Source organism: Eretmochelys imbricata, chromosome 5, assembly GCF_965152235.1.
Source record: "Eretmochelys imbricata isolate rEreImb1 chromosome 5, rEreImb1.hap1, whole genome shotgun sequence".
Lineage (NCBI taxonomy): Eukaryota > Metazoa > Chordata > Testudines > Cheloniidae > Eretmochelys > Eretmochelys imbricata.
Genome location: NC_135576.1, coordinates 45073273 through 45097715, shown reverse-complemented (window position 1 = coordinate 45097715; position 24443 = coordinate 45073273). Strand labels below are relative to the sequence as shown.

The 24443-nt window shown below is 40.8% G+C and overlaps 1 protein-coding gene across 1 annotated transcript in view; it reads right to left on the bottom strand.

The window, feature by feature from the left end:
• DMGDH (dimethylglycine dehydrogenase) overlaps positions 1 to 24443 on the bottom strand; it is a 78011-nt gene that overhangs the window by 20507 nt on the left and 33061 nt on the right. The window contains exons 6-14 of the mRNA XM_077816990.1: positions 13568 to 13816; positions 12300 to 12498; positions 9113 to 9282; positions 7403 to 7556; positions 6293 to 6458; positions 5026 to 5156; positions 3124 to 3341; positions 1961 to 2118; positions 1357 to 1416 (exon numbers count right to left, since the gene is read on the bottom strand). Of these exons, the coding sequence (XP_077673116.1) occupies positions 1357 to 1416; positions 1961 to 2118; positions 3124 to 3341; positions 5026 to 5156; positions 6293 to 6458; positions 7403 to 7556; positions 9113 to 9282; positions 12300 to 12498; positions 13568 to 13816 (1505 nt within the window). The remainder of the gene's footprint in view (positions 1 to 1356; positions 1417 to 1960; positions 2119 to 3123; positions 3342 to 5025; positions 5157 to 6292; positions 6459 to 7402; positions 7557 to 9112; positions 9283 to 12299; positions 12499 to 13567; positions 13817 to 24443) is intronic.

The window sequence follows — 24443 nt, the reverse complement described above, 5'->3', positions numbered from 1 at the left end:
ATACAACTGGAACCTTCAGATGTCACTGTCATGCCCATTATATGCACTGCTAAATAAAGACAATGTTCTGTCACATTTATTTTTCTGTACAAACTGGACTTTATAATTTTATGGCTATCACTGAACCTTTCCTTTGGATAGCAACATTTGACCGTGGTGCTCTTTTAATGCACTGCCAATTCTGTGTTACTGCTTAAAAGAAAATTAACTATTACTTCAGAAATAGACTCTAATAATTATTAAACATCTTTGCATATATATTTCAGGCTCTTGGATGATCATTTGGATCAGTGTACATCTGGAGAAATTCTGTAGACTTCAATCAGATTGCAAAGGGTAACCCCAAGAAAAAAATTGATCTATTATCTATATAACTAGGGTAGATACAATGGGCAAGTTGTGCCAAATTCTGATTTCATTTGCACCAATTTAAAGCTGGAGTGACTCACATGATATAATTCAAAGCAGAGTCTAACCTATACTATTTTAATTGTTAGATAGTTTGAAAGGCCCATTAAAAGCAATAACTACGTCTATTATTTTGAACATAAAGTTTGATGCAGTATAAAATTTGCCACTGAATTATCCCCAAACAATTATGTCAGTAAAGAGAAGTATAACTTGTGTTAATTCCTGTAGTTTATATTTAAATACAACCAATATTATGCCCTGAGCCCAGTCCCACTCCCTACGTTTCGAATTATGCAGCAATCCATTTTGCTGATGCCATCTCTTCAGTGGCTTTATAACTAAGTTTTACGCTAACACTGATTTAGCTTATTGTGTCTAATTCATCAAATTCGCATTGAGCAATTCTTTTGAAATATTTATTGCTCAGGCCAATATTTACTATACCAGAATAAATATCACATGAGATCAGAGAAAATACTGCTGCATTGAATAACTCATAAAATAATAGAAGGCAGATTGAAACATTTCCGGTTCGCTATAGAACAAATGTAGCAGTGCAATTAGTACATTAGTACATTAGTCTGCTTTAAAAATGATACTTGCCTTGAGGGTCTTTAAATATCCAATCTACTGAAAATGCTATTATTTTAATATGTTAAAAAGATGTACATACTCGTATTTGTACATATGTACATTGATGGTACATTTAAAACTGTCTGATCTAATATATAATTTTGGCAAAAACAAACGTGGAGAAAAATGTTAAACCTTTTTTGCAAAAAAGCTACTTATAATAAAGGCATTACTTTAGTGTAACACTAAGACTTTGCTTCACCCATTTACAAATATCTGTATTTGCAATGCATAGAAAATTGCTTTTTCTTTTAAAACACTTATGGAAAGAACCTTCCAGATAACATAACTTTTAAAATAATACAGACATACCTTGTTTAACTTGATAAAATAGTCCAGTCCAGCTTCCAGAGGATTAGTGTCACAGTTCATCTGTTAGAAAAATAAATATTTAATCCATAAGTGATTGCCCCGCAGGTTCCCCCATTGTTTTCACTTCTTTTGTTTCTAGTTTTCCATTTAATCCTTTTTATTTTTTATGTATAGTGGGTTAAATTCTTCTGTTAGCCAGGTGCAATTCACCGAGAGCTGCACGTGTGTAATTTTAAGCAGAGTACCTAATGCTATCCATAATACAAAATGAAGCATGTTTTAACATACACAATAAAACTATAACTCAATAAGAAATGAGACATCTTGTCAAAATAAAATGAAATCAACACAACCATGAACAACTGAGGTGCATCCAAAATAGATATTTCTCTGCCAGAAATTTAATGAGTATAGTAGTTATTTTTACGTGGGAAAGGCACAGTTCATCATAATAGTAGTTTCCCCTGACTAAAATAAAATCCGTCTGATTTCTCTCCATTGCAGATTGAGAAACCCAGAAAAATATGTAGCTCTTTCTATCTAGTTGTGACTAAAACCCATATTTAAAAAAAATTGAATTGTAAAAATAACTGTGTTTTCAAACCTCTGCCCCCCAGGCCCGGAAAGCTTTTTCCAGCCTTAAGGCATTCAGAGCATAAGTTCCAAAGTCATCGATTCCTTCTTCCTGACCTGCTTCCATGATGGCACTGTATAGAGCTGCAGAATCTTCTTTTCTATGGTAGAGTTCCCAACCCAGTTCACCTGTTAAAACAAAAGTTAACAGACTAATCAAATCTAGAATTAAATAATCCCAATATATTTAGTGCTAGCATTATTACTGCAGAGATAAATGTTATGAAAATTAGGGCCAAATTTCCCTATTACACAGAACTCATTAGTAAGGGAGTGCAGAAATTTCCCTTCCCCACAGGAGCTCCTGAAAGAATTGTGCCTCAGTACATAAATAATGGCACTATAGGTGAGCTGTAGCTCACGAAAGCTCATGCTCAAATAAATTGGTTAGTCTCTAATTGCCACAAGTACTCCTTTTCTTTTTGCGAATACACACTAACATGGCTGTTACTCTGAAACCTATAATTTAAACTGATGACCCAAACCTGGGAAATAAACAATTCAGTAAGAAGAGGACAGGAAAGAAGGCCAAAGTCAGAGATGATGTTTAAGGGACATATAAATTATCAATTGGTAAATTACTCAAGTCTAAGTCTACACTGGTATAATATATATACTGGAAGATGCCAGTTACACCAACATGGACTGCCTCAGACTGAGCTCTGAATTTGGCTCAGTATGGTAGAGATGGACATAGAGACAAATGAAAATAAAAAGTGACTGGCACAGAAAAAAGGGGAAATAATAAAAATTTAGCACTTATGCTTTCTGTTTTCAAGACACTTTACAGATACTAATTTAGTAGTAATCCAAAATCATTCCTTAACACTGATTTCCCACCAAAGATTACAGTTTTCAAAACTGACCTTTAGTTCTGTAAAAAAAAAATTATATATATATACACTTTGGTGTATTTTTTTGTTTGAAAGATCTTGGAAATCCTTCTTAGTTCCTAACCAGAAAATGTTTGACAACCAACGTACCGTTTCTCTCTCATTTATGTCTATTTATAATTTGATTAATCTAATGCTTTCGAACACATCATCAGTTTCATTTCTCAACATAATTTTAGTCATACCAGTTATTTTCCTGGCTGCCCAATTATTTTGATAGTCTGTTTTCCCTACCTCTTACCTGTATAGGATATCCTAATAGCAGTAGCAGCAATATCAGAAAGTTTAATATGTCTGGACTGAAGAAATTTAAATGCAGAATCACTAAGCTCCTCAGTGGTCAGTTTCTGGAGAACCTTTCGGGCAAATGGACCTGCTATGCCAAGTACTCCCATCTCATCTGTAACATTTTTAATCTCAACATTGTATCCACCCTTCAGTGCCTCCTCTTCTATCCATCTGCATGTGAAAGACAAGAGTTTTATTAACATTCTCAGTCAAGGTAACAATTTTAGCATTTGTTCCTGGGGCCATAGTCCATAGATTTATTGTAACATTCAAAGTAAGTGTTCTGTATGATGATGATAATTAAAACTTGTGCATTTGTGGTAGAGCCTAGAGGCCCCAACCAAAGATCAGAGCTCTACTGTGCTAGGCGATGTACACACACACAAATAATGAAGAGTTCAAACAGATTGCCATATAAGTATTCAGCAGTGCTTGAAAAGACAAAACAATATGGAAATCATGGGTATGAGGCAGCCGCCAGACATATTGACCAAACTACCTGCTTTAACCCATTAATCTGGCAATTACTAATATTTATTTATTATTAATCATGATGGGCCAAATCCTAAGGCCTATTCCAAGGGAGGGGAGCTCCACACCAACCTGACTGAGCCTGAGGATAGTCAGGGCAGTGTGAAAGAGGGCATAGTGATAAGCCACACCACCATCATGACCTGTGGAGGCCCGAAAAAGAATAAAGTGTTCATGCAAATGCGGAGCTTCTGAAACTGCTACTGCCGCTGCTGTTGATTTGCAGACAAGAGCCTTCTGCTCTTGCTCCTGTTGCTTCCACTGCTATGATAATAGCTGGAGCAGTAAGGCTTGCAAGTGCTGCTATTACTCCCCAGCTTCAACAACTAAAAGGGGATTCTGGATCCTACTTCTTGAACCACATTTCACCAGATTCTCTCTTCCAGACCCAGTTCTTCACTTCTGGGGCACAAACAGTCCCAAAATAATCAGAAAGCCTATTTGCTTTGAACAGCACAACCCACATTCTACTGTTTTCAGGGCAGTCTCTTCCCCAGTGTACTTCCCCCTTCTTCCCTTCCTTCCTTGGTATATGAAGCAGCTGGACCTGGCAGGCCCTCTACCCTTTCCTCCCTGATCCCTGAGTCTGCAGAAGAGCATGGGAAAGGGAGGGATTTATGAGTATGTTTCTTTCCAGGACCTCTGAACCCTCTTGAGACCCAACTGCAGTGTATACTTCATCACAAAGGCAGGTTAATAACTGGTGTAAAATAAGTTTTTTTAGATGTAGGATAAGTGCAATAGATAAGTGCAATAATTGAGGCAGTTTAGTACAGAGTTAGAGGAGAGGTTTTAAAAGGGGAAACAGCAGTCCTAGAGTAGAGGGTCGAAAGGATCATAGGACTTAAAATGGATATGCCTTTAGATCCAAAATATGTATAACCACAAAGGCAACAAAGAAGAGCAAGCAGTAAACACAGTGAGCATAAGAAATCTCTTAAAACAGATACACATTCCTGACATAATCATACACTGTAGATTCCTCAGACTATTTAAATTGTTAGTGAAAAGTTCAGCTTTAACTCTTAACAACCAAGTCTCTCATAAAGTTCACAAAATAAATAAAGAAGGTAGTATTCAAAATCTTATAGTATATAGTCTGATAAGTTTTCTTAAGAAATCCCAAGGCATATTTGGGGGACCAAACAAAACTGTTGAAGTTCTTTACAAATAAATACATTGAGCCAGTTCTGCCACTCTTATTCAAGTTTAGTACTTAAATATGCAAGTATTCCCATTGATTCCAATGGAACAAATCACAGAATAAGGCATCACTCACAGATGTATCTATCTGTGTACTGTATTTACCTATATACACGCTTACCTCAGATCATGGAGCTCTGACCCAGAACCAGTCACCAGCAAAAACTCCCCTGGAGACAGGTGAGACACGGTTAGCTCAGCATAGACTTGGCCTCTCGGTGTTAACATGTGACTTATATTTGTAGCACCCATCTACATAGTAGAACATATAATAATTTCATTTGCAAAATAAATCCTTTGAGCTCTTGCAGGTCCTTGGTGCAAAATGTGAAAACAAAATGCTTGTGTACATTAGTTATACAAAAATCTTTAACCATATCACTTATATTAGAAAGTATGACTCTCTCTCTCTTTCTTCTGTTTTTAACCTCGTTAGTAGAAGATTAATGTCCTATTGCTCAGGATTATGATTTATAATGGAAATTTCACATTTTTCATATGAAAGAAATTAAACATCCATTGCTTGAAATAAAGGTTTGGTCAAGGTCTTTATAAATATTTGTTATGTGTATGTTACAGAAGAATTTCTCAAGCCAAAACTGATTGAAGAATAGATTTCCAATGCAAATTCAGTCATAGATTCATAGATATTAAGGTCAGAAGGGACCATTATGATCATCTAGTCTGACCTCCTGCACAACGCAGGTCACAGAATCTCACCCACCCACTCCTGAGATAAACCTCTCACCTATGTCTGAGCTATTGAAGTCCTCAGATCATGGTTTAGAGACTTCAAGGTGCAGAGAATCCTCCAGCAAGTGACCCAAGCTACAGAGGAAGGCGAAAAACCTCCAGGGCCTCTTCCAATGTGCCCTGGAGGAAAATTCCTTCCCGACGCCAAATATGGCGATCAGCTGAACCCTGAGCATATGGGCAAGATTCACCAGCCAGATACCCAGGAAAGAATTCTCTGTAGTAAGTCAGATCCCACTCCATCTAACATCCCAATTTTTTTTCTTAAGTTTGCTGTTCATCAAAGCCAAAAATTGTGCTTGCCTTATTCACACAATTGTTCCCCTTGAGTCATGTGAATAAGGCATGCAGGAATTGGTACCAAAAGGATGAGCATTCCACAAGCCTGCCAAAGGTGTCTAAGAGGTGTTTACAACTCTGAGTTAATCCAATACAATCTCTGCTGTGTATAGTCTTGATCTAGCAAAAAGTCTCATTTGACACAAAAGGATTTCCAGAGGATTCCTCTTTAGTGTTTTTTCTGTGAGATGAAATATAGAGATGATCACATTATTATGCCTCTGCTTCCCTGTCTCCCATTTCTGAAACTCTTCCAGCGTGACCTAAATTAGTAACATTATCATAGTTCTGTTTACCTTTGGAATGACATTTGCAAACAGGTGATCCAACAGTTTAACCGAATCATTCCCTTTGACAATAAACTTGCCAAATGGTGTCAGGTCAATCACACCAACTTTTTCCATAACCTGCTTATATTCACGACCCACAGGTTCAAACCAGTTCGTGCGCCAAAAACTGGGTCTGAAACAGAGTATTTACGCACATAAAAAACAGAATACACATCTGGTTATTACAGTCTAGCCATTTTGTGATCTATTCAGCAAAATATATTCCCAAAATTCTTTGTTTTGCAAGTCATTCAAAAGCATTAGAACCTAGTCTCTCTTATTTTAGGTAGTTTATCCATTATTTTTCTCAGTGTAACAATGGGTTAAATATTAATTCATTTAACATGAGAGTCAAAAACAAAATTGGCAACAATAAACTATGTAACAGTTTGAATTGTTAAAGTGTAAGAAAAAATTTCTACTTCTTCATTAATTAACCCTGGGTAAATTTACTGCTGAATTTGCTGAGTCCTTTATTATGGGTTAGATTGTTGAAGGCTTCACCCACCTAGCTGCACAGGGAAGAGTAGGGCTCCCCTTACTCCCCTGCTGAGCCTTGCACAAATTGTGACTACAGCTGAGGATGGGAAAACAGAGCTTCTTGCCTGATACCTCCCACTGGAAGCAAACAGGCAGGGAGCGGAAAGCAGAAAAAGGTGGGGAGGATCCTGGGCCCCGCCACCTTTACTCACCGGTTGCACAGAGGGAGTAAGTTAGTTCCATGAAAAGAGGTGAAATAATTTACTCCCTGCAGAACAAGTGGGGAGTAAGGGAGGAAATGTGACTTTATAGTTACAGTTTGCTCTCTAGTCTGCTCCCGGCCAGTGCAGCTGCATGCTGCGGTTAGTAAGGTTACAGTGTAATTCTATATCTGTGCTTTAGAATTTATGTATCTTGAGAATTAAATAGATTTTAAAATATAGATAACAAAATCAGACCAACCAAAAAAATAACAGAAGAGTTGCTTCTGAGACCTTCTTTGGCTAAACTGACTGAAAATCCTAATTCAATCCTAATTCAATCAACTCTTGCCTTCAGGACAATAGACCAATACAAAATTGGTAATCGTTCATTTACTTGTATCCAATCTCATCTCCAGGCTTGTAGAACCAATGAGGTTGCTCCCATCCTGCATGGAAACCCATTGAGCATTTAGATTTAAGCACTTCATAAAGTCCACTGACTCTCTCTGTAGGTCTCCCAGCAAACCTTTCTTCTTTAGGATAACCAACTAGAACGGAAAAAAGAAAAGAGGGACACTAGATATCGTACACCAAGAAAGCAAAACATGGTAAAAAAAAGTCAGCAACTGCATATCTAAAATAAATATTTCTAATATAGCTACAAAGCAAATTTCTAGAGCAGTGGTTCTCAAACTTTTTTTTCGCGGACCACTTGAAAATTGCTGAAGGTCTCGGCAGACCACTTAATGACCTTTCCAAATGTTGTGTGTACCATTAGCTAACTACTGTAAAGCGCTTTGGATAAAACCACTATATACAAAAAATCTTAATAATAGTTAACATTTTTTGTTCTACAAATAAAAGCACACAACTCATATTTTAATATCAGTAGTCTTACCTTTCTAATGTGATGGATATGCCCTCTCTCCCCTGCCGCAGCAGCCCCCAAGCTGGAGCTGGGAAGGAGGGCCATCTCTCCCTGGCAGCCGCAGCCCTGGAGCTGGGGAAAGTCACCTCTTTCTCTGGCTGCCACAGCCCTGCACATCCCAAATTCCCCCCACCCCCTCTTCTCACCCCACTGCCCCCTCGCACCTACCCTATATTCCCCCCAAGGTCACCACCTCACCTTACATGTGCGTCTTCTCCAGGGTCCAGGCACCTAATTAGTGGAGCCATGCCTGCGCAGCTCCAGTAATTAGGTGGGTGGCCCTTCATTCTCTTGTGTGTGGCTGTCCAGGTGTGCAACTTAGAGAGAACTATCTGTGGACCACCTGAATGGAGCTCGTGGACTGCTGGTGGTCCCTGGACCACAGTTTGAGAACCTCTGTAGAGGTATTTGGTATCATGCTACCAAATCAGAAGGGTAATGTTTTCTATTCATTTTCCATTCACTTTGCACAACTGCAAAGTCTGCATGAACAAAGGGAGTCAGGCGTTGCGATGCTGAATGTTACAGTGCCTAACTTTTAGGCACCTGAGTTAGGTGCCTAGCCTCCCTGTATAATGAATGGGGACAGAGAGACAGCTTAGGGTATGTCTACACTGCAATTAAAAACCCACAGCTGTCCTATGCCAGCTGACTCAGGCTCACAGGACATGAGCTAAGGGGCTGTTTCATTGTGATGTAAACGTTCTGGCTTGGGCTGGAGCCTAGGCTATATGACCTGTAAGATGGGAGGGTTTGGTAGATGTGCTCACAAGGCTCCTACTGGATTGGGCCCCAGATATGACTTAGCCAGCCAAATGCCTATCTTCCCCTGTTTTGTGATGCATTCTGAGGCCCAGGCAGGAGAGATGCCTGGAGTGAGGCAGCAGTGAGCATGCCCAGAGGTAGACACTTAGGCACCCAGGAAACTTTTACCTGGAAAATTTAGGCGCCTACCAGGTTTGGCTGCAGTTTTGTGCATTGGAGTGGTTCCCATAGGACTTAGGCACTTAATTCCTTTTGCGCATCTAGGCCTAAGTGACTACACTAGTTGCAAGGCAGTGAGGCATCAGGCTTCATCTTTCTGTTAATCCACAACAAAAGAAAGGAGATGTTTTACACAAGTGCAAAGTCCTATATTTTAGGATATGAAAAATGCTTTATAAATTATCTTCTTACCAATGTTGTTAAATCCATAAGACTCTCTTGCTTTTGTTGCTGTATATTGGGTGGTGATCCATTTTCCATAGCGATTGGGATCTAATTCTATTAGGTCAAAAGGAGGCTCCCCACCTAGGATCCAATCACTGAGATACTTTCCTACACCTCCAGCATGGATAATGCCATATCTTTAAAACAGAAACAAATCCTCCAATATTGAGTCATTTGAAATAATTTTTCAACAAGGCATCAATTATTACAAATTCTCTTTGCACTGTTTGATAATGTTTTGTCTAGGAATTACTCAAAGCCACTGTTATTTCCATTTTCAGCAACCAAGTTAGCTGCCTCTAATAGATGGCACTCTGAGGTTACAGGCAGCAGTTCTATTCTGATAGTTTTATTGCCCTCCCCAGAGACAGAGAAAAACCATCACCCTGTCCCCTTATCCCAGTGTTTTTGCACGGCCAGTGTCAGTTCTCCCCTGAAATCTCTGCTCCTTATCAGAGGTGTCTCCTCTCCGTTCCCCTTCTCCCACCCCACTGGTTTCCAGTCTTAGTCTGCTTCCCCAACCAGCTCCAGTCTCCTCTGTCTGGTGGTTCCCAGTCTCAGTTTCCTTGCCCAGCTTGTCCCATTTCTTCCCTCAACTCCCAGTTCTAATTTCCCTCTTCCCTCCCAGCCTCCAGTCTCAGTCCACATACCCCTAACCTCTCTTCCACAGACTCTTGTCCCAACCCACTCCCCCATCCAGCTCTTGTCACCTTTGAACTTGAATCAGGCAGCTTCCTCATCACACTGCCTGGATAACAGTTGAAAACACAGGAGAGACAAGCTCCCTGCTCTCACTTCCAGCGCCTGGACTCAACCCTGCCCGCAGCCTCCCAAAACTGCAATTGCAGAGAGAGTCCACCTCAGCCTAAGGCAGGAGCATGCCTATATGGATGGAGTCTTCAGAGATTTCTGTAATGAAGGTCCGACAATTCTCTACTAAGCATATGCGATCAGTGATTTTTCTCAGGCTAATAACTTGGACAAGTTTAGATGGATTTTCACAGAGATGACAAAAGGCCCATCCCTGACACAAAGGCCACCCCTCTACCATATTTCAAGTCCCTATTCCAAAGCATGGAGACTCTAGATCTTTTCAAACAAAAGAGCACCAGAAGTTTTTTAACATGGGCCAAACAATATATTTTTCCTGAGCCTTATTCTCAGAAACAGATGAAATGTTTTAGCTGAAACTTATTCGGCCTAAGGCAGACACCCATCACAGAAAATTTCAAGGCTATCTGGTTAAAGTTTGGCAAAATTATAAACAACTGAAAACTAGGTCTTATAATGGGAAGTGTCTGGCAACCTTAATAATATGTAGCAATACCAGTCCCACCCATAATAATTATTAACCTGTCTACACACTAAAGTGCGCAGCAAGCTGTTGGCGTCACACAAATAATAAATTATTACAAAAAAACCACACACTCTCACTTAGACTTCAAACACAACGTTCTGACTGGGAACTCTAAGATAAAGACTACCAGTGTACACACAAAATTACAACATACATGGAAACATCTGCTTTTATAGAGTTCTGAGTGTAAATGACCCCTGAAATACAGATACCCCGTCTCTCCAATATCCCCATTAAACCTTGGGTCCCAACATTCAGAAGCTAAACAAATGTATACTTGTTTAAAAAAATTAAGTTTATAATAGGAATAAAACCCTCTCTGCTGTCTTCAGTCAGTTCGATATGGACCTTAATCCTATTCCCACTGAAGTCACTTCAGTGGGAGGAGAAAAGGGCCCACAGGCAGTGCAATTAATGTAATAAAGCAGTCTTTTCTGGAACCCAGTGCTTTAGATAAGAATATTAAGTGTGTAGTTAAAAGGTGAAATTTTTAAAACCTCTTGAATTCAAATAGCAAGTGTACTTAATCATTCAATTCAAAATGATCAAACTATTTTATTTTGGGAGCCTGGGAAAGCATCTTAATCTTTTATATATGAGGGTTTGTAAAGTGAAGAAAAAGTGGATAAGGCCTTACTGGATTCTGATCTGATGATTAGGCAATTATCCATTCATCTTGGAGCAATGATCAGCTGAGGTAACGGAATGTGGCAAGGAATTTAGGGTGAATACGTTGTAGACCATGATTAACGAAAATGGTAATATAAGAATATCACAATGAGACAGAATGAGCAGCACTTGATCTCCTCAAACAGTACCTTCCCCAGTATTTACCACCTACCTCTAACATCCAACAACACTCACCTACAGTATCCATCTTCTCAACCTCTGGCACCCCCAGTACTCTCATCTGGCACACCCCTTCCACAACAGCCAATACTCTCAATACCCTTTTAGTACCCTCTGCTTCGTACTTCTTCACCCCCCTCCACAAAACATACAACATTCCATTTAGCACCTCAAATGTTAAGCTTCCTTTGTTCTACTCATCCTTGCCACAACTGGAATTGCACAATCCTTTGCAGCTGCAAAATAGCCCATGGAGAAGACAATGGATACATCTACACTGGAATAAAAGAGCTGTGGCATGGCTGCAGCTGGCTTGGGTCAGCTGATTTGGGCTTATGGGGCTTGGGCTGCAGGGCTAAAAATTGCTGTGTAGATGTTTGGGATCAGGCTAGAGCTGGCTCTGGGACACTCCCCCCTCATGGGGTCCCAGAGCTCAGGCTCCAGCCCAAGCCTGAATGTCTACATGACAATTTTACAGCCCCACAGCACAAGCACCAGGAGGCCGAATCAGTTGACCCGAGTCAGCTGTGGGTGTTTAACTGTGTGGCCCAATATGTTCCAAAGTTATTTGCACAAATAAACTGAAAGATGTACTCTAAGAAACAGTGCTGACAAGATTCTATCTTGGTACACACAAAATTTTAAATACTACTGATTTCATGATAGTGGCCTTGAGGTTAACTGTTCCATGCTGCTGAAGAAGAGGAGCAAGAACAGAAAAAGAGCTGGTGAGAAAGAGCCACAGGATGGGTGGGAGTAGTGACAAATATATGGCTGAATATAAGGAGATGCATATGATCAGATGGTTGAGGCCACTTGCAGGCACAGGGTAGTGTGCAGTATACTTTAAAAAAACAAGGTCAGTGATGCTGAAATTGAATGCAATTGTAATTAGCTTTACTTTAATACATGACGGACAAAAGTTAATGGTGTGATGAATTTACTCACCCAAAGCCAATTGCTACCCAGTAATTCCTGACACCTTGATGCGGTCCCACCATAGGAAGAATGTCTGGAGAATATGTGATTGGACCAGCAACTGTGTTAATGATGTCTGCTTGTTTCAGGACTGGGACCATTGTCATTGCAGCCTCAATATGATCCATTATTCTGTCTAAATCAGACTCAAAAAGTTCCTTTCCAAAACCTGCACAAATATTTGATACATATTATATATTTGTAATAAACTGTAAATATTTGTTTTAAATATATGCATACTATATATATATATAAGCAATAGCAGTATGTAATTCATCAGTCTGTATATCCACACCTTTTCTATCTTTACCTCACAAAACCCCATTTCCCTATAAGAAGAGCACAAACTGAGGCAACTGGATTTGAGTCAGCTTTCATTTTATTTCTCTTAATCTAAGCGGAAGCAGTGCGGCCTAGCAGCTCAGGCACTGCACTAGGACTCAGGAGACTTGGGGCTTGTCTTCAAGTACAGCGCTATAACAGGGCAGCTTGCAGCTGCGCTGCTGTAGCAAAGACACTACTATGCTGACAGGAGAGCTTCTCCTGTTGGCGTAGTTAATCTACCTCTGTCAGAGCTTCTCCTGTTGACATAGCTCTGTCCGCCCCAGGGGTTAGGTCGGTATAAGTATGTCTCTCAAGGGTGTGGATTTTTCATACCCCTGAGCGATGCAGACATACCAATATAGGTCTGTAGTGTAGACTTGGCCTTGGACTCTATTCTTGGCTCTGTCACTGACCTTTTGGATGACCTTGGGCAAGTCATTTACTTATCTGAGTTTCAGTTTCCCCATCTGTGAAATGGGGATAATGATATTACCTGCAGTGGTAAAGCATTTTGAGATCTACTGATGAGAAGCACTATGTAAGAGCTAGGTATGATTATTATCATTAACGACACAAAGTCTCAACACTGAAGCAGGAAAGAGATGGACAGGCACAGGAGACTTCTCTAATGCTGGTCAAAGCCCTTTGTTTTTATGGATCTATTTCATTCATATATACAATAGTCTGCCTTCGTGTTCAGAGTGTTATTTCTGTTCAGTCTCTCACAGAGGCTGTAGTCATATTTTGAAAGATACGCAAAAAAAGTATATGTTGCAACTAAATTTTCAATAGCTTCCACTTCTCATCATACAAGGAAGTGTTATAAAGGGAAATATGCTGCTGTGCTTTATATTATTAAACTATTTTCTATAGTTTATCAAGCTTTGAAGATATATGTAATTTTTTTAAATTACCTGGTGGAACTCCATTTGTTACCCAAGACTCCTGTAGTTTCATTTTCTCCTGACTTTCATATGGACCAAATAAAAGCCCGTCCCTTTCCTGTCTTAGATAATATGATCCTTCTAAGTCACGGAGCACAGGCAATTCCGTTTTCAGGACTTTCACTTCAGGAATAGTTGATGTGACAACATACTGATGGTGAACAGGTATGAGGGGATGGTGCAGTCCAATCATTCTGCCTATTTCACGAGCCCAGAAGCCTAAGAAACACAATAAACAACTATGCTAATATGCAAACAATTTCAGTGAATGGATTTTGTCACTCGGGTAACCTTTATTTGCCATATAGCAATGCTATGCTGAGCTGATCAGACTCAAAATAAAGGTTAATCCTGCATATGCCCTGAAAGCCATTTTGAATTGACAGATTACTACAACTCTGTCACTCTTGGGATTTAGATCTATGTGGATGTGTTTGCTTACTTTAATCTATAAATAACTCTCATTTCTTTTTCCTTGTTAATAAACCTTTAGATATTTTATTACAGGGATTGGCTACAGGCATTGTCTATGGTGTAAGATCTAGGGTACCGATGTGGAGTAAGTGACTGGTCTCTTGGGATTGGAAGCAACCTGAATATTTTGTGGTTTTTGGTGTAGGTGACCATTTATCACTAAATCCAGCTTGCCTGGGTGGCAAGATAGACTGAAGAGTCTAAGGGGACGGTCTGTGACTCCATGGTAAGGCTGATATTAGGGATCCAGTTCACATTTGTTACTGGCTTGGTGAAATCTAATTATAGAACATACCACTAGTTTGGGGTGTCTGCCCTGTTTTTGACAGTCCACCCTGAGATGGGCCCTCACAGTCATGAGCCACTCCGGGCAGCATGACAGTAGACATGAGATAAAGAATAGGTCGAACATGGACAATGCACGGACAGAGCATGCTGTGCTGGGATTGGTTCCTGCAAAGGAACCATGCTGTGCTGGGATTTGGTTCCTGCAATCCAAAAATGTGTGATGTAATGTACAGTAAATTCAATGAGATGTGTAAATGTATGTAAAGAGAGAGGGTTTCTGTGTAACTTTGGAGCTGTGATGTACCCTTCATCCATCCCCTGCATTTGAGTCTGATCAACTCAGCATTACATTGCTGTATGCCAAATAAAGGAACCTGAGTGACAAAATGGGGAGTCGAACTGAGTGCTTTGGATCCTAGAGGGCTGGATGAAGTGTTCTCCCAGAACCGGACAAGATGTTCTGGATAAGCCTAGTGGAAAAGGTCTTGGAGGGAATCCCAACAATGTGCACCCCAAAATACTGCAAATATGCCTACAACCCAAGGGATTCATCAAAGGTGGCTATGCCATCTTTATACTCCCTTGATTCTTAGGGTTTCTAGGGCCCTTGGTACAACTTAAAGCAGCCACAAGACTCCTTTCCCTTCTGATGGTTAGGGATCATTGGAGTTCAACATTTTTTATGTTTGTTAATACAGAAGACCATGCAGATCTTCCCAGTGGGCTGGAGAAGCTACATGGTATGTGGATGAGCAGCAGATTGACAGATGTAATTCATTGCTGACAAATGCAAGATAATGCACATTGGAAAGAATAATCTGTACTATTCATACAGTGTTCTAAATTAACTGTAACCACTTCAGAAAAAGGCCTGGGCACTTGTGAGGACAGCGGAATGAAAATCTTTGAACAGTGCACACAGAAAGTCAAAAGAGAAAGTAATGTTAGTATGCACAAGGATGTGATAGAAATTAATAAAGAGGATATTATACTGCCTTTATATAGACCAGCGGTACATCCTCACTTGGAATAATTTGTTCAATTCCACTCACCTTCTCTTTTTTAAAAATGTAAAGGGGGAAGAAAAGGCATCCAAAGACAAGTAGCAAAAGTGGTTAGAGGCATAGAATACTTTTGTGGAGAAAAGCTCGAAAAGACTACCACTGTTTAGAGAAGTCATAAATAAGAGAGGAAACAAAAAAGATATTCAGAATAAGGAATGGTACAAGAGATAAATCAGTTGTGCCTACTTATATCCTCTTTATAATACAAGAACAAGGCAACAAATTTAAAATTCATGAATGGAAATATTTTCTTTACAGAATACATAATAGACCTCTGCAATTCATTGCCACAAGATATAATTGAGCCCCGACCTTAATAGGAACCAAAAGAGGGTTAGACATTTATATGGGTAATGAAAACATACACAGTTATATGAGATATAACTGTCCTGATTTTTCACACTTGCTGTCTGGTCACCCTACACTACTGTGATAATCTTTGTACAAAATATGCCTTATGATGTATCATTTAAAAACTAATAATGTGCTGGTCAATAATACCATGGTGATATGTACGTAGCAGCATTACATATAAAGTTATGAAATCCCCCTGTATGATGTTATCACATATACAAAACCACACAACCCAGCCTAGGAAAAGGTTGTTAAACATATCTATCCTAAATAAAGAAATGTGTTTTACCTCAATTTAAATATAAGTAGTAAACAGGGTACTCAAGACAGCAGAGGGAGGAGACGGCAGGAGACCAAGCAAATTTGCATTTTAGCAAACACAGGTGGTAAGAAAGAGCATGGAGCCCCATTTACCACCAGACTCCATGTCACTTTCTTTACTGATTGAATAAACTTTGCTTTGAGGGATAATCTTCAGAAGAATCTATTTCAAGGGTACACTGGACTATAAATCGAAGGGGCAGAAAACTCCATGCTTTCTCTCTCTTTCACCTAAGAAGACAAAGGCACCAGCATCTTTGGGACTCTGGGAGTGATCCTGACGAAGGAAAAAGTCAGTCGTCATCTTCCTGGAAGACTGTAGGTCAGAAAGACTGTCTTAAACAAAGCCTTGAACCAACACTTGCTAAATTAAGTTTTAGACTTTTAGATGCGTTTTCACTTTTATTTGCTTGTAACCATTTCTAACTTTATCTCCTATACTTGAATTCACTTAAAATACTATCTCCTTTTGTTAATAAACTTTTTTTATTTTTTAATCTAAACCAACCCAGTGCTGCGTTTAAACTGAACTGTTTGGTAACTCCATGTAAGGTAGCAAACTGTTGAATATTGACTCTGTACAGGAGCAACAAACCTTAATATCTGAACTGTCCAGGAGAGGGTTGGTAAGTGCAGAACATGTTTTGGGAAAATTCAGGCCTGAGAGTGTTTTAGGGCACCCTGCACACAGTAACCAAGGCTGGTGGAAGCCAGAGTGTGGCTGGTGTGTTGCTGGAAGGCTGCTGGGGATCAGAGCTGCTGAACCAGGGCTGCTGCTATACAAAGACACTCAGGGTGTGATCTGCCTGCTGTTCGGCTGTTTGTGAGCAGCCTAGTTTGGGAGCTACAATAGCATAGCATTGTGAAACACCCAAGCTTATGGGGAAAGTGGTGACATAGCCTCTCATTGGTCTGGCCTCACCCTGGAATAAGACATACTGATGTTCCAAGAACAGGACTATAATAATTTTTATTATTTTACTTGCTCACAAAAAAACAGAATAAGAAGGGCGAATGGATGGCACAACATGTATATCCTCCTCTGCAAACAAACAAAACTGGTAGATTTAATTTTAGGTTTACTAGTCTTAACTGTGTTCCTTTCAAAATGTGCACTATAAGACACCATAAACAGCTTCTTAAAATTGAAGATATTTCCTAAAAATATATTACTATAGTGCAGCTGTCTGTATATGATCTCATGTTAGATTTTTGACGACAACTGATATGGAGTTAATCGTAAGTAGAACCTCCAGTGTTATTCAACACCACTTTTTAAATCCACTTATCCAGGTATTGTACTTAACTATTTTTTATGTTGACTACAGGATTCAGTACTGCAGTATTGAATTGTTGCTTACTTAATTAGCCCAGGGCAACAGCTGGGATCCATCACTGGTTCTGTGCCTAAAAATTCTCAACCGTGTGCAAAAAAAAAAAAAAAAAGTCTTAAAGAAAGAGTGTGCTCTCCGAAAAAAAATTCTAACTGGAAGCAGATGTTAAACTCCCCCTCTCATGGGAGAGATAGCTAAAGCAAAAGCATAATTTATACCTTTAGAATTTTTCTACATCAAAGTGATTAAAAACATCTCAGAGCGAAATATTTAGCGTTAGTATTGTTTGGCAAATTTACAAGCAGGTAGTCTGGTAAGATATTGTAAAAGAAAAAATAACTCAATTAAAAAAAACTAAATGTTCCATTTCTAAGTACATTCCCAAACTGTTGTAAAATGGAACAACTGCTGTGAGGTCAAATATCTGTATATGCAGTATGCATATCTAAAATAAAATCACCATTTCTTCAGGTTTTATTAATAACTCTATTATAAATACACTGCTAGCCTCCTCAGCAAGTTCAACACCAGTTAGTTTATGTCAGGGATTATTCATTAGGGGCCTGCTTATTTAAAAATAGAAAACTCACAAGTGGAACAGCTTCAAGTTGGTTTAAACTTGTTCATTCCAGTTCCACAGCAAATGTTGACTGTGCCCAAAAAAAGAGCAGATAGCTCTGTGATTAACCCTGCTGTGCTTTGAGTTAACAACATGAGTCTAGCCATGGCCGGCATCAAAATTAACAGTAATGATTTGAAGGGCTGGGGTTGAAATGAAGAGTGAATGGTGGCTGAAAGAAAGTTAATAGCATATACCGGTCATAGTAGTGGTTGCATACTCTGACGTAGAATGTTAAGCAATATCAACTTTAAATGTTCAGCGTTTGGCTGAACACTTAGCTGTACATTAGAATTAGGCTTAGCCAAGCATATCTTTGGATTAATAAGTTATCAAAGCAAATGAAAAAGCCTAAGAGATTTCACAAGGCTGCAGATTGGCTTTACAAATAATGATAACCTCTGGAAAGCAGTTGTGAGGAAAGCTGTATATAATGACAATTGACAACACAACCAAAAGGATGCCAATCACACTGTAAAATATAAGGAAAGTAATTAAATGTGCAAACTTCATCAATATGCTCTAATGCCAAGTTTTCAGAAAATGGGTGCCTCAAGTTTGACATGTAAGTGGTCTGATTGCCAAAATGCTGAGCACCCAGCAGCTCCCACTGCCTTCAAAACTTCTGAGAATGATGACAAGGGAAGTCTGGAACTTGAGAGCCAGGGGAAAAGATTCTGGAGCATATCAGAGATCCAAAGGTGCCAGGAAGAGCTGGTCAGAAGTTTTCCGATAAAACAGAGTTCTACTGGAAAATAACGATTTGTAGAACACCCAACAGGTTTCATGGAAACATCTCGGGTCCAGCGAACTTTTGGCAAATCAAAGGCAGGATTCCAGCAGAAGGGTTTCCTGCCACTTGCCTGGGCAATAATGACAATTTCCCAAGAATGACAGTCTCGCTCAGCAGCTGTTGGGGTCAGGGGAGCATATTTAGTTTCGGAAATACAATACTATGTCAGTGTTTCTGAAATGAATTTTTTGGGGAAGTTCCAGTTAGCAGGAAATTTTGATAAATTTGGTTTTAGCCCAATTCAGACCATATTCAAATTTTGAAATAGCAGTATTTCCCATAAACTGGAAATCCCATGTTTCATCCAGTTCTAGTGCCAGGCTGCATGTGTTTGATTAAGAAAGAGTAAAACCATTTTGAAGCAGAACTGGATGAGCTGGAAAAGCACAGAATGGAAGGGAAGAAAACATGGTATCCTCTAAGGAAGACAGTGAGAGATAAAGGGAGGAAGAACAGGATGACAGGGAGGGACAGAGGCCTGAAAGACCCTTCATTCCCAGTGTTCTTGATACTTGACATAAGATAAAACATGCACAAGGTTATAAAGTTATGTGTGTTTACTTACTCATAGACGACTTTAAGGTCAGAAGGGACCATTGTGATCATCTAGTCTGACCTCCTGCACACTGCATGCCACAGAACCTCACCCACCCACTCCTGAAATAGACCCCTAACCTCTGGCTGAGTTACTGAAGTCCTCAAATCATGGTTTAAAGACTTCAAGTTACAGAGAATTCACCATTTATACTAGTGTCATAAAAATAAGGGGAAGGGTAAACCCCTTTGAAATTCCTCCTGGCCAGGGGAAAGCTCCTCTCACCTGTAAAGGGTTAAGAAGCTAAAGGTAACCTCGCTGGCACCTGACCAAAATGACCAATGAGGAGACAAGATACTTTCAAAAGCTGGGAGGAGGGAGAGAAACAAAGGGTCTGTGTCTGTCTGTATGCTGCTTTTGCCAGGGACAGAACAGGAATGGAGTCTTAGAACTTTTAGTAAGTAATCTAGCTAGGTATGTGTTAGATTATGATTTCTTTAAATGGCTGAGAAAAGAATTGTGCTGAATAGAATAACTATTTCTGTCTGTGTATCTTTTTTGTAACTTAAGGTTTTGCCTAGAGGGGTTCTCTATGTTTTTGAATCTAATTACCCTGTAAGATATCTACCATCCTGATTTTACAGGGGGGATTTCTTCATTTCTATTTACTTCTATTTTCTATTAAAAGTCTTCTTGTAAAAAACTGAATGTTTTTTCATTGTTCTCAGATCCAAGGGTTTGGGTCTGTGGTCACCTATGCCAATTGGTGAGGCTTTTTATCCAACATTTCCCAGGAAAGGGGGGGGTGCAAGTGTTGGGAGGATTGTTCATTGTTCTTAAGATCCAAGGGTCTGGGTCTGTAGTCACCTAGGCAAATTGGTGAGGCTTTTTACCAAACCTTGTCCAGGAAGTGGGGTGCAGGGTTTTGGGAAGTATTTTGGGGGGAAAGACGCGTCCAAACAGCTCTTCCCCAGTAACCAGTATTAGTTTGGTGGTGGTAGCGGCCATTCCAAGGACCACGGGTGGAATACTTTGTACCTTGGGGAAGTTTTGACCTAAGCTGGTAAAGATAAGCTTAGGAGGTTTTTCATGCAGGTCCCCACATCTGTACCCTAGAGTTCAGAGTGGGGGAGGAACCTTGACAACTAGTTTAAACCTGCAAGTGATCCATGCCCCATGCTGCATAGCAAGGAAAAAAACCCTCAAGGTCTCTGCCAATCTGACTTGGGTGAAAATTTCTTCCCGACCCCAAATATGGTGATCAGTTAGACCACTTGTTCTCAACCAGGGGTACGTGTACCCCTGGGGGTACATAGAGGTCTTCCAGGGGGTACATCAACTTTTTTTTAAAATGTGCCTAGTTTTACAACAGGCTACATAAAAAACATTAGTGAAGTTAGTGCAAACTAAAATTTCATACAGACAAAATGAGAAAGTAAGCAATTTTTCAGTAATAGTGTGCTGTGACACTTTTGTATTTTTATGTCTGATTTTGTAAGCAAGTAGTTTTTAAGTGAGGTGAAACTTGGGGGTATGCAAGGCAAATCCAACTCCTGTACAGTAGTCTGGAAGAGCTGAGAACCACTGAGTTAGACCCACCAGGCAGATACCTGGGAAAAAATTCACTGACACTCAGAGCTCTCCTGACTTAGTGTTTCCATCTCCGGCCATTGGGGATTTTTGCTGCTAGCAATTGCTGATGGGCCACATGCTGTTGTAGGCAGTCCCATCACTCCATACACAATTACACTGAAAACTATGTTAAAAGAACGTTATTACGGTTGCAAAGTCAAGTGCTCAAAAAATAGAAAATACCAGTATCAATGTTGTCTGTGGAACCTTAAATATGATACAGTCTCTAATTAAATGATCAGAAACTTTTTTTTTTACTGGTCCCATCTTATTCAGCACACAGTGTGCATAGACTAAGTCCTCCAGGAAGTGTAGAGATACCACAATTCCTGTACGCTGTAGATGCAGTCTTTGGTTTCCTATGTCACACCTCCTGCTGGGGCAGAAACAAAGCCTCCCAGGACAGGAGAGTCATAGGCTGCAGCTATGCAGATCAGTAGGAAATTTGTTACCTCCTTGCTGTGCGTAGTCCTGTTCATAATATAGCGTTTGCCTTGGCACTGGTGTGCACATCAGTGAGATACTACACACAAGATGGATGGAGCTCTATTAATGAGCAGCTTCAATATTTTTTCTCATTGTTCAAAGTGTGGCCATTGGCTTTCTTTACTACATGAATTCAAACCCTGCTCTAAATACAGAATTAATTACCTCATTGGTTTTTCTGTTGTGGTCATCATTATAGTATCTGAGTGCTTCACACACATTAGTTAACCTATCTTCCCAACACCACTGTGAAGAGGAGGTATGGTATTATCTCCCTTTTACAGATGGAGATCTGATGCACAGTCTGACTAAGGCAAAAAAATTAACAATTTTGTGTCCAATCTGAGCTATCTAGGACCTGATTTTGCAGAATACTTGGCATTGTATAGAACTTCATATATTCAAGCACAGCTCCCATTTACTTCAGTGCAGATGTGGGAGCTCAGCACTTCTGCAAATCAAGCCCCAGGTTCTCAAGCTGGGCTACCAGAAAATGAGGAACATAGAAATAGTGACCAGGTCTAAGAAGTTTGGCTTAAGTGACTTGCTCAGCATCACACAGGAATTCTATGGCAGAGGCAGGGATAGAATCCAGTTCCCCAGGACAGCACTAAGTGTTCTTATTTATGCGACTATCCTTTCTTTTCCTGCAATCCCCTGCTTCATTCATTTCAGTTTTCAACTTCTGCAACAAATGAGGCTGTAGTCCTACCAAAAACAGTCCCATTTACTATACAACTCTGATTCACCCCCAGAGCAGGTCCACAGTCCTCTACAGTATAGCAGGCAGTAATGGAATTAAAGATTATTACAGTGCATGTGCACAAGGGGGCCTAACAGCAGCTGGAAGAACCACCTTAATTCTGGCATATCCAAACTTTTGAGTGCTTGACTTTGCAACCTTAATAATGTTCTTTTAATGCAGTTTTCTTGTATATACTTGCATAGGATTTTTTAAAAATAGAAAAAACAGAAATTCCATCATGTGGCATCATATGACATCCACCTCAGCCATCAGCGGGGATGGAACCTTTTAGATCCACCACACAAACCTCTGCTGCTTAAGCAAAGGGAGTAATTGATAGCAATATCATTTGTCATCCTCTGTGCGGACAAGCACTAGAGGGGGATGAAACATACACTTTACCACTGGTCTTCACAGATATTTGCTGACAGCAGAGGAATTTGCTGACAGCGGACTCAGGAATCTTGAATTCCATTCCAAGCTCTGTAGCGGACACAGACACTGCTGCCTATTTTCATCAAGCTTGACCCCTCCTGCCCCATCCCCTCTAACTTGTTCCTTGTCTCTTTCTCACCCTTGGCTCCTTCTCCCAGTTCCATTCTCCTTGCTCATTCAATCCCAATCTTCACTCCTCAGGCTTCTCATCTCAGTCACAGTCTCCTTGCACAGCCAGTCCTACTTTTCCCCTCTGGGCTCATTGTCTGAGCCTCAATCTCCCTGCCACTCCCAATCTCTCTCCACACCCTGTCCCTCTTCCTCCCTCCTGCCCCAACACCTTGTTCACAGTCTCCTTACCTAGTCAATGCCAACTCCCCTGTTCCTGGCTCCTCATCCTATCTGCCTCTCCCCCGACCTCCACTGACTTCCAGTCTTCCATCCCAAGTTTCTCATACAATCTCAGTCTCCAACTCCACCTTCTCCTTGTCCCAGTGCCTTTGCCAAGCCAGTCCCAGTTCTTCATCCACACTCCATCTCCATGTCAGATCTCTCTCTCCTTCCCCCAGCCCCTTTGCCCCCCATTGCCCCTAGTCCGTTTTCCTGTCCAGACAGTCCCAGTCTTCTCCCCCTCCCGCCTGCCCCGTGCCACTTGCTCCTGCAATATCGGTGCTCCCCACAGCCAACTCACTGGCTTACACACCCAGTCAGCTGACTACATAGCACCCAGGCCCAGTCTCTTTGCCCAAAAAGCCCCAGCCTCCCCTTCCCACCCTCTGACTCCCAGTTGCAGCCTCCCTTCTTCCTCACCTTCAGCTCCCAGTCTCCATCTCCTTGCCCAACCAGTACCAGTCTCTCCTGTTTAGCTCCTCCTCAGTTTCTCCCTCACTGCAGTCCCAATCTCACCAGAGTCCTTATTCCCATTTACTTCTCTCCCTCCCTCTTGGTTCAGCTTTTGTCCCCTTCTGTATGTGAATCAGAGAGCTTCCTCCTTCACGTGGCCTGGGGGGTTGTGGGGACTCACTCCCTTCTCCCAGTGCTGATGCCTGGCCTAGGATGACCATATGTCACCGCACAGGGCTGGCCCAATCCCTGCCCCCCGCCCCCCCCACGGGGCTGGCATAAGCCCTCCCCCCCTGCACACTGCCGGACTGAGCACTTGCTTGAGGCCCATCCCCCGATGGGCTGGGATTGCTAGTTGCTAAAACCCTACCTGCCCCGTGCTGGAGCCCTGCCTCCCCTCCCTGCAAGAGGCTGGCATCCCTGCTCACCTCCTCCAAACCACACCCCCCTTTTTTGGCAAAAGTGGGTATTTGTCTGTTTGCTCTTGTCAACTGATCACGTGGGCAAGAGCAAACAGGACGAATACCCACTTTTGCCAAAAGAGTTGGGACGGTCGGGTCAGGGCTTAAAAAGGGGACTGTCCAGGCCAAAACGGGCATATGGTCACCCTAGCCTGGAGCAGCTGGAAGCAGTCCTTCTGAGTCCCCATAGCCTTAGGCTGATGCATATGCAGTCTGGTCAACACTAGGATCTGTGAGAGGTTCAGGCACACTCTGAGGATGAAATCTTTGGAGATTTTACCTGTTAAACTCTGCTACGTCTCTTTTTCAAAGGCTTATAACTTGGCCAAATTTGGGTGGATTTTCACAGGCAAAAGGCACATCCCTGACACAGAGGCCACTCCCTGCCAAATTTAAAGTTTCTTCTCCAAAGCATGGGGGCACTAGAACTGTTCAAAGAAAAGGTCTCAAGAATTTAACATG